Source organism: Schistocerca serialis, chromosome 7, assembly GCF_023864345.2.
Source record: "Schistocerca serialis cubense isolate TAMUIC-IGC-003099 chromosome 7, iqSchSeri2.2, whole genome shotgun sequence".
In the NCBI taxonomy this organism is placed as follows: Eukaryota; Metazoa; Arthropoda; class Insecta; order Orthoptera; family Acrididae; genus Schistocerca; species Schistocerca serialis.
Window position 1 is genome coordinate 10,808,770 of NC_064644.1, and position 12,793 is coordinate 10,821,562.

General features: G+C 39.2%; 1 protein-coding gene across 1 annotated transcript in view; it reads left to right on the forward strand.

Annotated features, from left to right (window-relative positions):
- Nucleotides 1–12,793, forward strand: part of LOC126412448 (nuclear cap-binding protein subunit 1) — a 176,530-nt gene that overhangs the window by 56,628 nt on the left and 107,109 nt on the right. The window contains exon 7 of the mRNA XM_050082054.1: nucleotides 2,735–2,832. Coding sequence (XP_049938011.1) covers nucleotides 2,735–2,832 — 98 coding nt within the window. The remainder of the gene's footprint in view (nucleotides 1–2,734; nucleotides 2,833–12,793) is intronic.

The window sequence follows — 12,793 nt, forward strand, 5'->3', positions numbered from 1 at the left end:
TGTGCAGCTGGCAGAAGAGATGCTTCAGAAGCAAGTTACAGTTGTGGGAACAATCAAACAAAATAAACCAGAAATTCCTAATGAGATGAAACCATCTACCTCAAGAGCGATTCATTCCTGTTTGTATTTAAAGGTGACATTACAATGGTGAGTTATATTCCCAAAAAGAAAAAGTCTGTAGTTCTCATTAGCACAATGCATCACGACAGAAACATTGATGAAAAAAAAAAAAAAAAAAAAAAAATCCAGCTATAATAAAGTTCTATAACTCTACGAAGGGTGGAGTTGATCAAATGGACCAGAAAATTCGTTATTACACTTGCAAGAGACAAACAAGAAGATGGCCATTTGCATTATGGATGAATATGATGGACGTCACAGCAATGAACAGCGAAATTTTATTTCCCGCCCAACATCTGACATACCATAGTCGAAGAAGTGATAAAAGGCGTTTGTTCCTAAGAGATTTAGCAGAGGAAATGGTAAGACCACTAATGGAACTTAGTATTCAGATCCCTAATCTTCCAAAGAAAATCGTTGATGCCATGCAAAACTGTGGAGTTCAAAAAGATGTCATATTACCGAACCAACTACCTGTTTCAGGAAAAAGAAGAAGATGCAATTATTGTCCATATAATAAACACAGGAAAAGTGCTATGACATGCATTAAGTGTAAATCCAACATTTGTAAGGAACATAGTGGCGTTCTTTGTGCTTCTTGTCTGTCACATGTTGAAAACTAAGAAAAATGCATGTTTATGTGAACAATGAATAATAACTTTTTGTCAAAATATTGCCTATATACATAATATTGTGAATAATGATTATGTTTTAACTGAAGAAATTGGTTGTAATAAATGTTATAAAATGTAAACTGCAACTTATAAGAGAATTAATAAAATTATTTGTATATGTTGTATGTAAATAGATGTAACTAATAAAAATTCACTATTAGGTTTTTTTTTAATTAATAAAATGTTAATCAGGCTCACCAGATCCTGTCACTGTATCTTAGGAAACTTTCAATATGACAATAAATTTGACAGAAATCAATTTAACTCCAAAGAATGATTATATGAAAAGAAGAAAACTTTAAATTCGGGCAGGGCCTTGGAGGCCCTGCATATGCATTCATGTGTGTTTTCGGCACCATGCATCCTAGGGTTAAAGCAATAATTCGCTCTGTTCCATCGGATGGTGGCACAGTACAGTCCAGGAGGGTGTTTTTAACAGCAAATCCTATGCCATGAAGTCTTGGCTTGTCTTGAGACTTCCCCTGCCAGAAGAATGTGTAATTATCCTCCCTGATAGAGCCCGTGTCTGGAAGCCGCGTCTCCTGCAGTCCCGCGATGTCTACATTCAAACGGTGGAGCTCTCTGTCAATTACGGCAATCTTAACGGATGAAATCAACCTTTTGGGCATCGTCAATGTACCTTGGACACATGGTCCTAACATTCTAGGCGGCAATATGAAATAGTGATTCCTTTATTATTTCATTTTTGTTTTTAGTAGGTGTACTATATCAACCCGCTTGTCGAAGATTACTTCTAAGCTCCGCACACCCCGTGAAGCAGGCAGATAGTGGCGGGACAGCACGTTATTGGCCGGGGGCTGACCAGCTTGAAGTGGGCGGTAGCTGTCCAATGAGATGCAATGATCTCTCCCACCGTCGGAAGTGGCCTCTGGCACTCGAGTCTTACGCCAATCAGACAGAGCTTATAACCGGTAACTGCCTCTTCCCGTGTTTTGCCTAAGTCCTTGGACGTCGCTGAAGTGTCCTCTCCAGGATGCTCCAAGCCTGAGCGACAAATATGAAGACACGTGAGTTGCCCAATCATCACAGTCTCCCTCTTGACCTAAATGATAATATCCAGAAGAAAGGCAAGCCAATACATCTGGTATCATTTCACTTGGAGGAGCTGCTGAAAGGGGATGTAGTACGCCTTCCAACCGCCTTTGGGGCCCCACTCCAGATTTTCTTTCAGGGTTTTCTCCCTTTTCTTCATCCCTCCCGAGACCAAGCGCAAGGCAGTGGTGTGTTAAGGTAATTAGAGAAAGAAAAGGAATGGTGACTGAGGAGAGGGTAGGGAATAGGATATAGGATATAAGACGGGTCGTTGTGAGGCACACTTTGTCTGGCTCCTCTGCTGAGACCTGCCTGGCTAGGTTGGACCTGCCAGTAGCTACGCTACCGCCAATATAGCTCTCAGCTTCCTTGGAGCACACAAACTCTCCCGCCCACACGGACAGTGCTACGATAAGGCGGTGCCTCATGGGAGAGTATAAAAAGAAATTATTCATAATATGTTTGAAAAACATGACATATAGTTCTAATATATAAAAGTAATGGGCTGAGTCTCACATTTGCTGTAAAATGTCAATCTGTGTTTACAATAATCACATACAATATGTACATTTCTGGGAATATCAGGGCATTACACTTCTATGAAGAAGATATTGACATCTGCTAAACCAGTACTAGGTAAGTTTTTGTGCTATACTTCATGTAAATGTGTACCTGAGGTCAAAAAATTTGTAATATCCCTAATTTTGTAGGCTTCTGAAGATGACAAAACTAATTTGTCAAAATTGACAAAGCATAATAAAAATATATTTGCAACTGACGACTGTATTTTAGTCTGCAAACATTTTTAGTATCACAGCCAAATTACAGACTGCAGTTTTTAATTTTTTTTTTTAAATGGTGATATTTGATTGTATTTGTGGTTACAGGGTCCTCTTCTCCCAGGAGCACATTCAATTGAAAGGTTTCTCATAGAAGAACACTTACATCAGATTATTGAGATGCATCATTTAGAGAGAAAAGACTGGTAAGTTGTGCTTATTTTCCAAAAAGGAAAAGAAGACTAATGATTGATCTGCTGAATTTATATCTCATGCCTCATGTTGTTTCAGATTTGAATGCCTTACACCTTCTAGCTGGATGCTGTTTATTTTAACTGTGTACAAATATTAAAAATATTTATTTATAAAAAATAACTTTTATGTTGGCTAGCATTGTAAACCTGTTTTCTCTTCTTTTGTAAATATTTGTATCCAGTGCTTCACCTTTTTAGAGTCATAATGGTGACCAATGTATCCAGGAAAGACCAAAAGTGGAGGTTCGTGGTTATTAAGGGATGCAACCTTCCATCAAGTATTGTACTTCTAGCACTTATGTGTGGGAAGAGAGGGGTTTGGGGGGGGGGGGGGGGTTATATTATCATTTGGGATGTGGGAGGATGAAAGCTTTGTTTTATGGCAATTTACATTTCATATGAATGGCTTTTGTAACACTTAGGAAGTATTTACCATTTCTTCTCTTTTCAGGAAATCTGCATATAAAATATACATCCTTTCCAAATCATAATTACTATAAGTTTGTTCATATAATGATCTGTACAAGATTTATTGAAAAATGTTTCTACTGAGTCAAAAGTGTTTTATTTTTCAGCATTAATGCTAACAATCTGGTACAGAAAGTCATTGCCATCACATTTGTAGCATCCTTAAATATCGTGATAGACTATACCTTGTGAATTTTTTGTTCTGTTTTGGTAGACTTTTCAGTAGGGAAATTTACAAAATATCACATTATTTGTGACTGCAGCATAGTATCTCTCCCTTCCAGCACTCTACAAACATCTCCAAAATGTATTTCTGGAGAATCCAATCATTCAATCATTTTTTGGGAATGCACCCAGAATATTATTACATCTTGTACCGATATTTTGGCTGACAACCTTTCAGTTGAGTTACTTGCAAGATTTATAAAGCACTTTACACTGTGGAGTAAATGTGCATGCATCAAGGGTAACATTGTTGGTAGATTGCATGCAGAATAATGCTTATCTACAAGCGCAGTTGGCAGAGCACAGCACACGTGGGGAGAGTGGTAGTATTAGGGGGTCCGAGCAGGCACTGTAGGGGAAATGCCAAGTGCTGGAGGGGAAGTGTCATTCTAAACTGAAGCCTATGCCCGTATTAAGTGGAGCACCTGCACACACACATCTGCATGGTGACCATTCAAAAAGATCTACTGTCATCACTGCTTTGGTTAGCATCTAAAAGGAATTCCACTGAAGAAGCAACAAAAATAGTGATTTATTTTCACCTGGTGGATTAACCTTTTGTAACTTACAAAGAAACATCGTGAATGGCAAATTTTGAGTAAACCTACATTTGTCTTGTAGCCATGTTAAAATTTGCTTCTTTTGCCAAAATACAGTGGAATTTGCACAATATATTCTCACTAACATGTTGTGTAGACACAAGGAACAGTGGTTCATTACTTTTATTAAGTGAGGAATTGAGGGAAAGTAAGATATCTTATGAATAACCACATCCTTGGTGCAAAAATAAACATGTAATGTCTTCACGTATGTTGTTCCAATACCTACAGGATTTCTTGTTTCACTGGCTGTTGATGGCTTTAAAAATAACATTCTTTCACCTAAGAAGACTGTAGTTAGTGGAATAACGTTAGATAATGAAGTTTCACGTAATAACTACATGGAAGAATAGTCTCCTCTGTGTGTGCTATCATTTGCCAAAATCTCATTTTGATATCGCAAACCGTTTATGAATTATGAGGAGTGATGCGGATATTTCATTCTGGCTTAATTGCTGGTGGGCGTGATCGCAAATGAGTGTGCTATGTCAGATAAATTTTCTTGGGGCTGGTGACAGATATAGCCTCCACCCAAGTCTAAAGAAAAATTCAATATGTTAGCTGAATTTCATATGCAGCAATATATTATATTATAATAGATGCCAAATGCAAAATCATAGCGACTCCTATTTTTTATTGCAAACTTTTTCAAATTTCACTTAGTGTCGTACTTCAGTGCAAATATCATTATAACCATTAACAAAATGAAAGACATGCCATCGCAAAGCTAACATATAAAGCTAAAAGTACATCAAAACTGAAAATTTTACCACATTTCTGTAAAATCATTTGAGAAAGATTGTAGAGTGTGCGTTTCGATTCTGTCGCCTCAGCACGTCGCCGACTGGCCGAAAGCGGTGGTTGGCCTCCCCTTCCAAACAAACAAAAATGAACTTGCCCAGCACTTTGGTCGCTGCACATTGCCCACCATATCCTGCACAGACTCTAACAATAGCATCAATCGTAGATAACAGTTTACACCTCCCAGAGTAAAACAAAGCTAATCCAGAGTCAGCAAATACACAGTGCTTACAAAGTATTTGGTCGATTATTATGCATGGCATATATTGGAATGCCAGGCAGTGAAGACCTAGAAGAGTATTTCCTCTAGAGTGCAGACATGAAATGATGGGTTACTATGATTTGTTGAGCCAGAGACACATGTCTCAGTTGAGCAGGTTGTCTACTAATTGTATTTCCACAGCTTCCTTGACAGCTGAATCATAGGAGAAGTAGGGCTGTGGCTGGTATCATAACTTTCCCATTATCCATGGAATGGCCAATGGAGATACAATTTTCAGCCACTACAGATCTGTTGGGCTGTAGTGGACCAGTGTAACACTGGTGTTCAATGCACCGTTCTTTTACATTGCATGTTGTTTTTTGTATGTACTGTTTACCACACTCACAAGGAATTTCGTATATACCTGTCTTTTGTAAAAGCAGATCATCCTTCACAGCTCTCTGAAGAGCTGCTATCTTGGCCGGTGAATGGGAGATTACATCCACTTTATTCTTATTCATTATTCTTGAATTAGAAAGAAAACTGACATTCTACAGATCGGAGCATGGAATGTCAGATCCCTTAATCGGGCAGGTAGGTTAGAAAATTTAAAAAGGGAAATGGATAGGTTAAAGTTAGATATAGCAGAAATTAGTGAAGTTCAGTCGCAGGAGGAAAAAGACTTCTGATCAGGTGAATACAGGGTTATAAATACAAAATCAAATAGGGGTAATGCAGTAGTAGGTTTAATAATGAATAAAAAAATAGGAGTGCAGGTAAACCACTACAAACAGCATAGTGAATGCATTATTGTGGCAAAGATAGACACGAAGCCCACGCCTACTACAGTAGTACAAGTTTATGTGCCAACTAGCTCTGCAGATGACGAAGAGATAGATGGAATGTGTGATGAGATAAAAGAAATTATTCAGATAGTGAAGGGAGACGAAAATTTTATAGTCATGGGCGACTGGAATTCGAGAGTAGGGAAGGGGAGAGCAGGAAACATAGTACGTGGATATGTATTGGAGATAAGAAATGAAAGAGGGAGCCGTCTGGTAGAATTTTGCACAGAGCATAACTTAATCATAGCTAACACTTGCTTCAAGAATCATGAAAGAAGGTTGTATATGTGGAAGAGACCTGGAGGCACTGGAAGGTTTCAAATAGATTATATAATTATAAGACAGAGATTTAGGAACCAGGTTTTAAATTGTAAGACATTTCCAGGGGCAGATGTGGACTCTGACCACAATCTATTGGTTATGAATTGTAGATTATAAAACTGAAGAAACTGCAAAAAGGTGGGAATTTAAGGAGATGGGACCTGGATAAACCGAAAGAACCACAGGTTGTGGAGAGTTACATGGAGAGCATTAGGGAATTATTGACAGGACTGGGGGAAAGAAATACAGTAGAAGAAGAATGGGTAGCTTTGAGAGATGAAATAGTGAAGGCAGCAGGGGATCAAGTAGGTAAAAAGACGAGCGCTAGTAGAAATCCTTGGGTAACAGAAGATATATTGAATTTAATTGATGAAAGGAGAAAATATAAAAACTCAGAAAATGAAGCAGGCAAAAAGGAATACAAACGTCTCAAAAATGAGATCAACAGGAAGTGCAAAATGACTAAGCAGGGATGGCTAGAGGACAAATGTAAGGATGTAGAGGCATATCTCACTAGGGGTAAGATAGATACTGCTTACAGGAAAATCAAAGAGACCTTTGGAGAAAAGAGAATCACTTGTATGAATATCAAGAGCTCGGCTGGAAACCCAGTTCTAAGCAAAGAAGGGAAATCAGAAAGGTGGAAGGAGTATATAGGGGGTCTATACAAGAGTGATGTACTTGAGGACAATATTATGGAAATGGAAGAGGATATAGATAAAGGTGAAATGGGAGATATGTTACTGCATGAAGAGTTTGACAGAGCACTGAAAGTCCTAAGTCGAAACAAGGCTCCGGGAGTAGACAACATTCCATTAGAATTACTGACAGCCTTGGGAGAGTTTGCCCTGACAAAACTCTACCATCTGGTGAGCAAGATGTATGAGACAGGCGAAATACCCTCAGACTTCAAAAAGAATATAATAATTCCAAACCCAAAGAAAGCAGGTGTTGACAAATGTGAAAATTACCGAACTATCAGTTTAAAAAGTCACAGCTGCAAGATACTAACACAAGTTCTTTAGAGACGACTGGAAAAACTGGTAGAAGCCAACCTCGGGGAAGATCAGGTTGGATTCCGTAGAAATGTTGGAACATATGAGGCAATACTGACCCTACGACTTATCTTAGAAAATAGGTTAAGGAAAGGCAATCCTACGTTTCTGGTATTCGTAGACAGAGAGAAATCTTTTGACAATATTGACTGGAATACTCTCTTTCAAATTCTGAAGGTGGCAGGGGTAAAATACAGGGAGCGAAAGGCTATTGACAATTTGTACAGAAACCAGAATGCAGTTATAAGAGTCGAGGGGCATGAAAGGGAAGCAGTGGTTGGGAAGGGAGTGAGACAGGGCTGTAGCCTATCACCGATGTTATTCAATCTGTACATTGAGCAAGCAGTAAAGGAAACAAAAGAAAAATTTGGAGTAGGAATTAAAATCCATGGAGAAGAAATATAAACATTGAGGTTCACTGATGACATTGTAATACTGTCAGAGACAGCAAAGGACCTGGAAGAGGAGTTGAACGGAATGGACAGTGTCTTGAAAGGACACCCATCTTCCTTTCATCAAACTAATATGTACAGAAGTGGTAGATTGCATTGTAAGAACTTACCTTGTGAATGGATGAAAGGCTGTCAGCCAAGAATAAGGTACAAGACCTAATAATAACAACCTGTATGCACTCCCAAAAAAGATGGAATCTTCAAAATGAGCTGTTCTACACAGTATATAGCTTTGGTCATTTTCATGTCTTTATGAATGAGATTTACCAACTTTTACAAATTGTTTTGCCATTGAGACCTGATGCCAATAGATTTTAAATCTTTCAGCATACCTTGAACACTAGAAGTAGTAATTACAAAGCAATCTGCAGTGACACTTTGCAGATCTGTAGACCCTTTTTCAAATCTGTCGTCATACACTGTGTGCCTTTCTTCTGTCATCATATACTGTGTGCCTTTCTTTTCATAGTCATTCTTCTTCCTATGTTATTTAGATAACTCACTGACAGTCTATTGCTCTTCCTTAAAGCTGTGCTTTTTGCAGACATGATTGCCAGTGATTGTGGGGCTTTACCAAACTTCTTTTTCCAAGGGTAGTTATTCCTGCTTTATGTTCTTCTGTTTTCCAACAATGTATTCAGTGTGGTTACTATGTAGCTAGCTGAAAGAGGGAGTAAATAGGTTTGTGATGAAAGATTGCTACAGATTATTTTTGAACATTTATATCTTGAACTATTTTCCACAGTTACAATTTTTTAACTCTTTGGACCAGCTTGAGTTTTTTGGCCAACTGTACCTAGGCTCGTGTGTCATCCATTTCTGTAATGCAGAATGGATGAATGAATAAGTAATTCTTTGTTGTTCCCAGTAGTTACTAAACTAGTTCATTAATGAAGCTTATGCAAATTATATGAACATGTCAACAAGAATAAAAAAATGTTTCATACAAATGGCACCTAAATCCACAACTTGTCAAGATATGTTGTAAAACATAGAAATGCAACAAAAATTCATCAAATGCCACTGCTTCAATTGCTTCAGTAAAATTTCAGCCTTCAGTGAGAGCTTCATTCTGCTAATAAAGTGGCACTGACCGTATCAGTATGTCACACAGTTAATATGCATATTTCTACTTCAATCTTAAATTGTCTGCCCATCTGATGTGAGTAAGCATTTGCTTTTCTATAGTGTAAGGAACAAATCATTAATGAAACTACCTCTGTGGTTTGGGGCTACCATCATCAGTACTGCTTCAGACATGGATATAGTTTTTAAATGTGTCTTTACAATTTATATTCTACATACTTGCAAGAATGGAACATATATGTTAAGTTGTAAACATAGTAATAATGAAAGTTATTAAGATTCATGTGTGGGTGAAATAGTTACTTAGTCTTCCAGATGACAGTTGAGTTGGCTGTAGAACGAAGTGCCTGAACATAATTTATGTAATATATAAAACTGCCCACCAAGTCGAATGAAATGAAAAATTGAAACTTGAAAATTATTATTGTTGTTCTAAATGAATGCCTCTGTGTTATAGTGATATCGCAGATGGTCATTATTATTTCATTCAGCAGTTTGCCACCTAATGATATGGTTTTGGCCACAAAACACACGTAAGTAAGCCATAACATTCCTCACAAGCAGTCATACATTATAATCAGTTCCACGTCAAATAGCAATCCATGATGAGTAATCCAAAAATTTTCGCTTACCGATTGAAAGATTTATTCTATTCTTGAATTAAGATTGAAATACATATAGAAGTAAAACATTTTGTATTACGGAAGGAAGCAAAGAGTGAAAACAAACAATTGAAGTGACTCAAAAGGTTTACATTGTTTTTGTCACGAGTTTCTGGAATAATACCAAAACACAGGAAAGATGTAGCTCATACTATTGAGGGTAGTTTCAACAAATGTTTCTAGTTTTCAGTGCAATCATTTATCTACAGTGAAACTTCATAGTCCAAATTTTTGAATGTTCAAATAACTTTTTGTTTCGGCTATGACAAAATTCTGAATGACAGGAATATTTACCATCATTTGAAACGGGTCACAAATGTCTCAACACAGGTAGTCAAATTGGAAAAATGATGTGATAGCACTCAAAAGGCCATATAGCAGAGTCATCTGCTGCACTCATCTGGTAAAGTAAATTTGCTTCCTACACAGCAGAATTCCTTCCCTTCTGCCACAATGACTTTCCCAATTTTGACGTTTAGCAACCTACTATTCTCTCTTCAGTCCAAAGGTCCGTGCCATCTATCTATTCTAGCATTGGAGCATTGGTACCTGTCTCTCTTGCATTTTAATTCCTGTTCTAAAATTGTCTTTCATTATTGCTATAACACAAAGCTTAACCAACATTAATGACAAAATGCAATTTGTCTTAGCACCAGTTTTTAACAATAACTTGTCACTTTTTAATTTTTTTAATTACTCCCACTTAGTTTTGCATATATTATACACTCCTGGAAATGGAAAAAAGAACACATTGACACCGGTGTGTCAGACCCACCATACTTGCTCCGGACACTGCGAGAGGGCTGTACAAGCAATGATCACACGCACGGCACAGCGGACACACCAGCAACCGCGGTGTTGGCCATCGAATGGCGCTAGCTGCGCAGCATTTGTGCACCACCGCCGTCAGTGTCAGCCAGTTTGCCGTGGCATACGGAGCTCCATCGCAGTCTTTAACACTGGTAGAATGCCACGACAGCGTGGACATGAACCGTATGTGCAGTTGACGGACTTTGAGCGAGGGCGTATAGTGGGCATGCGGGAGGCCGGGTGGACGTACCGCCGAATTGCTCAACACGTGGGGCGTGAGGTCTCCACAGTACATCGATGTTGTCGCCAATGGTCGGCGGAAGGTGCACGTGCCCGTCGACCTGGGACCGGACCGCAGCAGCGCACGGATGCACGCCAAGACCGTAGGATCCTACGCAGTGCCGTAGGGGACCGCACCGCCACTTCCCAGCAAATTAGGGACACTGTTGCTCCTGGGGTATCGGCGAGGACGATTCGCAACCGTCTCCATGAAGCTGGGCTACGGTCCCGCACACCGTTAGGCCGTCTTCTGCTCACGCCCCAACATCGTGCAGCCCGCCTCCAGTGGTGTCCCGACAGGCGTGAATGGAGGGACGAATGGAGACGTGTCATCTTCAGCGATGAGAGTCGCTTCTGCCTTGGTGCCAATGATGGTCGTATGCGTGTTTGGCGCCGTGCAGGTGAGCGCCACAATAAGGACTGCATACGACCGAGGCACACAGGGCCAACACCCGGCACCATGGTGTGGGGAGCGATCTCCTACACTGGCCGTACACCACTGGTGATCGTCGAGGGGACACTGAATAGTGCACGGTACATCCAAACCGTCATCGAACCCATCGTTCTACCATTCCTAGACCAGCAAGGGAACTTGCTGTTCCAACAGGACAATGCACGTCCGCATGTATCCCGTGCCACCCAACGTACTCTAGAAGGTGTAAGTCAACTACCCTGGCCAGCAAGATCTCCGGATCTGTCCCCCATTGAGCATGTTTGGGACTGGATGAAGCGTCGTCTCACGCGGTCTGCACGTCCAGCACGAACGCTGGTCCAACTGAGGCGCCAGGTGGAAATGGCATGGCAAGCCGTTCCACAGGACTACATCCAGCATCTCTATGATCGTCTCCATGGGAGAATAGCAGCCTGCATTGCTGCGAAAGGTGGATATACACTGTACTAGTGCTGACATTGTGCATGCTCTGTTGCCTGTGTCTATGTGCCTGTGGTTCTGTCAGTGTGATCATGTGATGTATCTGACCCCAGGAATGTGTCAATAAAGTTTCCCCTTCCTGGGACAATGAATTCACGGTGTTCTTATTTCAATTTCGAGGAGTGTAGATTCCTTATTTGCATATGTGCTGTGCTGTGCTGTGCTGTGCTGTGCTGCACTGCACTGTACTGTACTGTACTGTACTGTGCTGCACTGCACTGCACTGCACTGTACTCTACTCTACTCTACTCTACTCATACTGCCCTGTTCCTTTCTTAGCTTTGCCTGTACTGTGCTTACAATGGTCTTACCTGCTGTAATTGCTTCATTAATTCCTTTCCTCTCCTACTGATGTAGCCCAATTCTTAGTGCATTGGAAACTGGGATTTTGTGTCATTCTTTTATCTTTCAGAGTTGCATTTTCTCTAGTTCTTTTGAATTCCACTCTCCTGTTTAGTATACGAAGTCGTGATCCAAATCTTCATCTACAACTATATATACTTGTGACCTACTAGAGCCTTGAAAATACCAAATACTTCAAAACAATATTTAGTTATTTTGCTGCTGTGCTCAAGGTTTTGTATTCGAATACTGTTGGATTCCGTGTCTTTAAATTCAGTTAATTAATTAATTTATTTATTTTTAAGTTTGCTGCATCATTTCAATCATCATATTAACTGTATTTGCTCTCATTTTCTCTTAATATTATTCTTTTCTTCATTTGAAATCTTTTCCCATTTGATTTTAATTATTTTTATGTATTTACTTTGATTTAGTTTCTTCATTTTATTATTTTACATTTTTGGCCATGTTATTGCAGTATTATTTCTGTTACTCATTTACCTTGAATTTTATTTTATTTCTAAATCTATTTCATTTAAATCTTCATCTGCATTATTTTGTTTATGTTGTGAGAGGAATTTCTGTTTTAAGTGTCTGACAACAGTATATGTTGCTACAAAAAATAAATTTTTGATGCTATTGCATATCCACTATAAATAGATTATTTCACCTTTTGTTTTTAACTGATAGAGCATTATTTTCAAGTGTTTAAATATTATAATAGGGAAAAGAAAATACACTATATAATCAAAAGTATTCGGACACCCCCAAAAACATACGTCTTTCGTATTAGGTGCGTTGTGCTGCCACCTACTGCCAGGTACTCCATATCAGT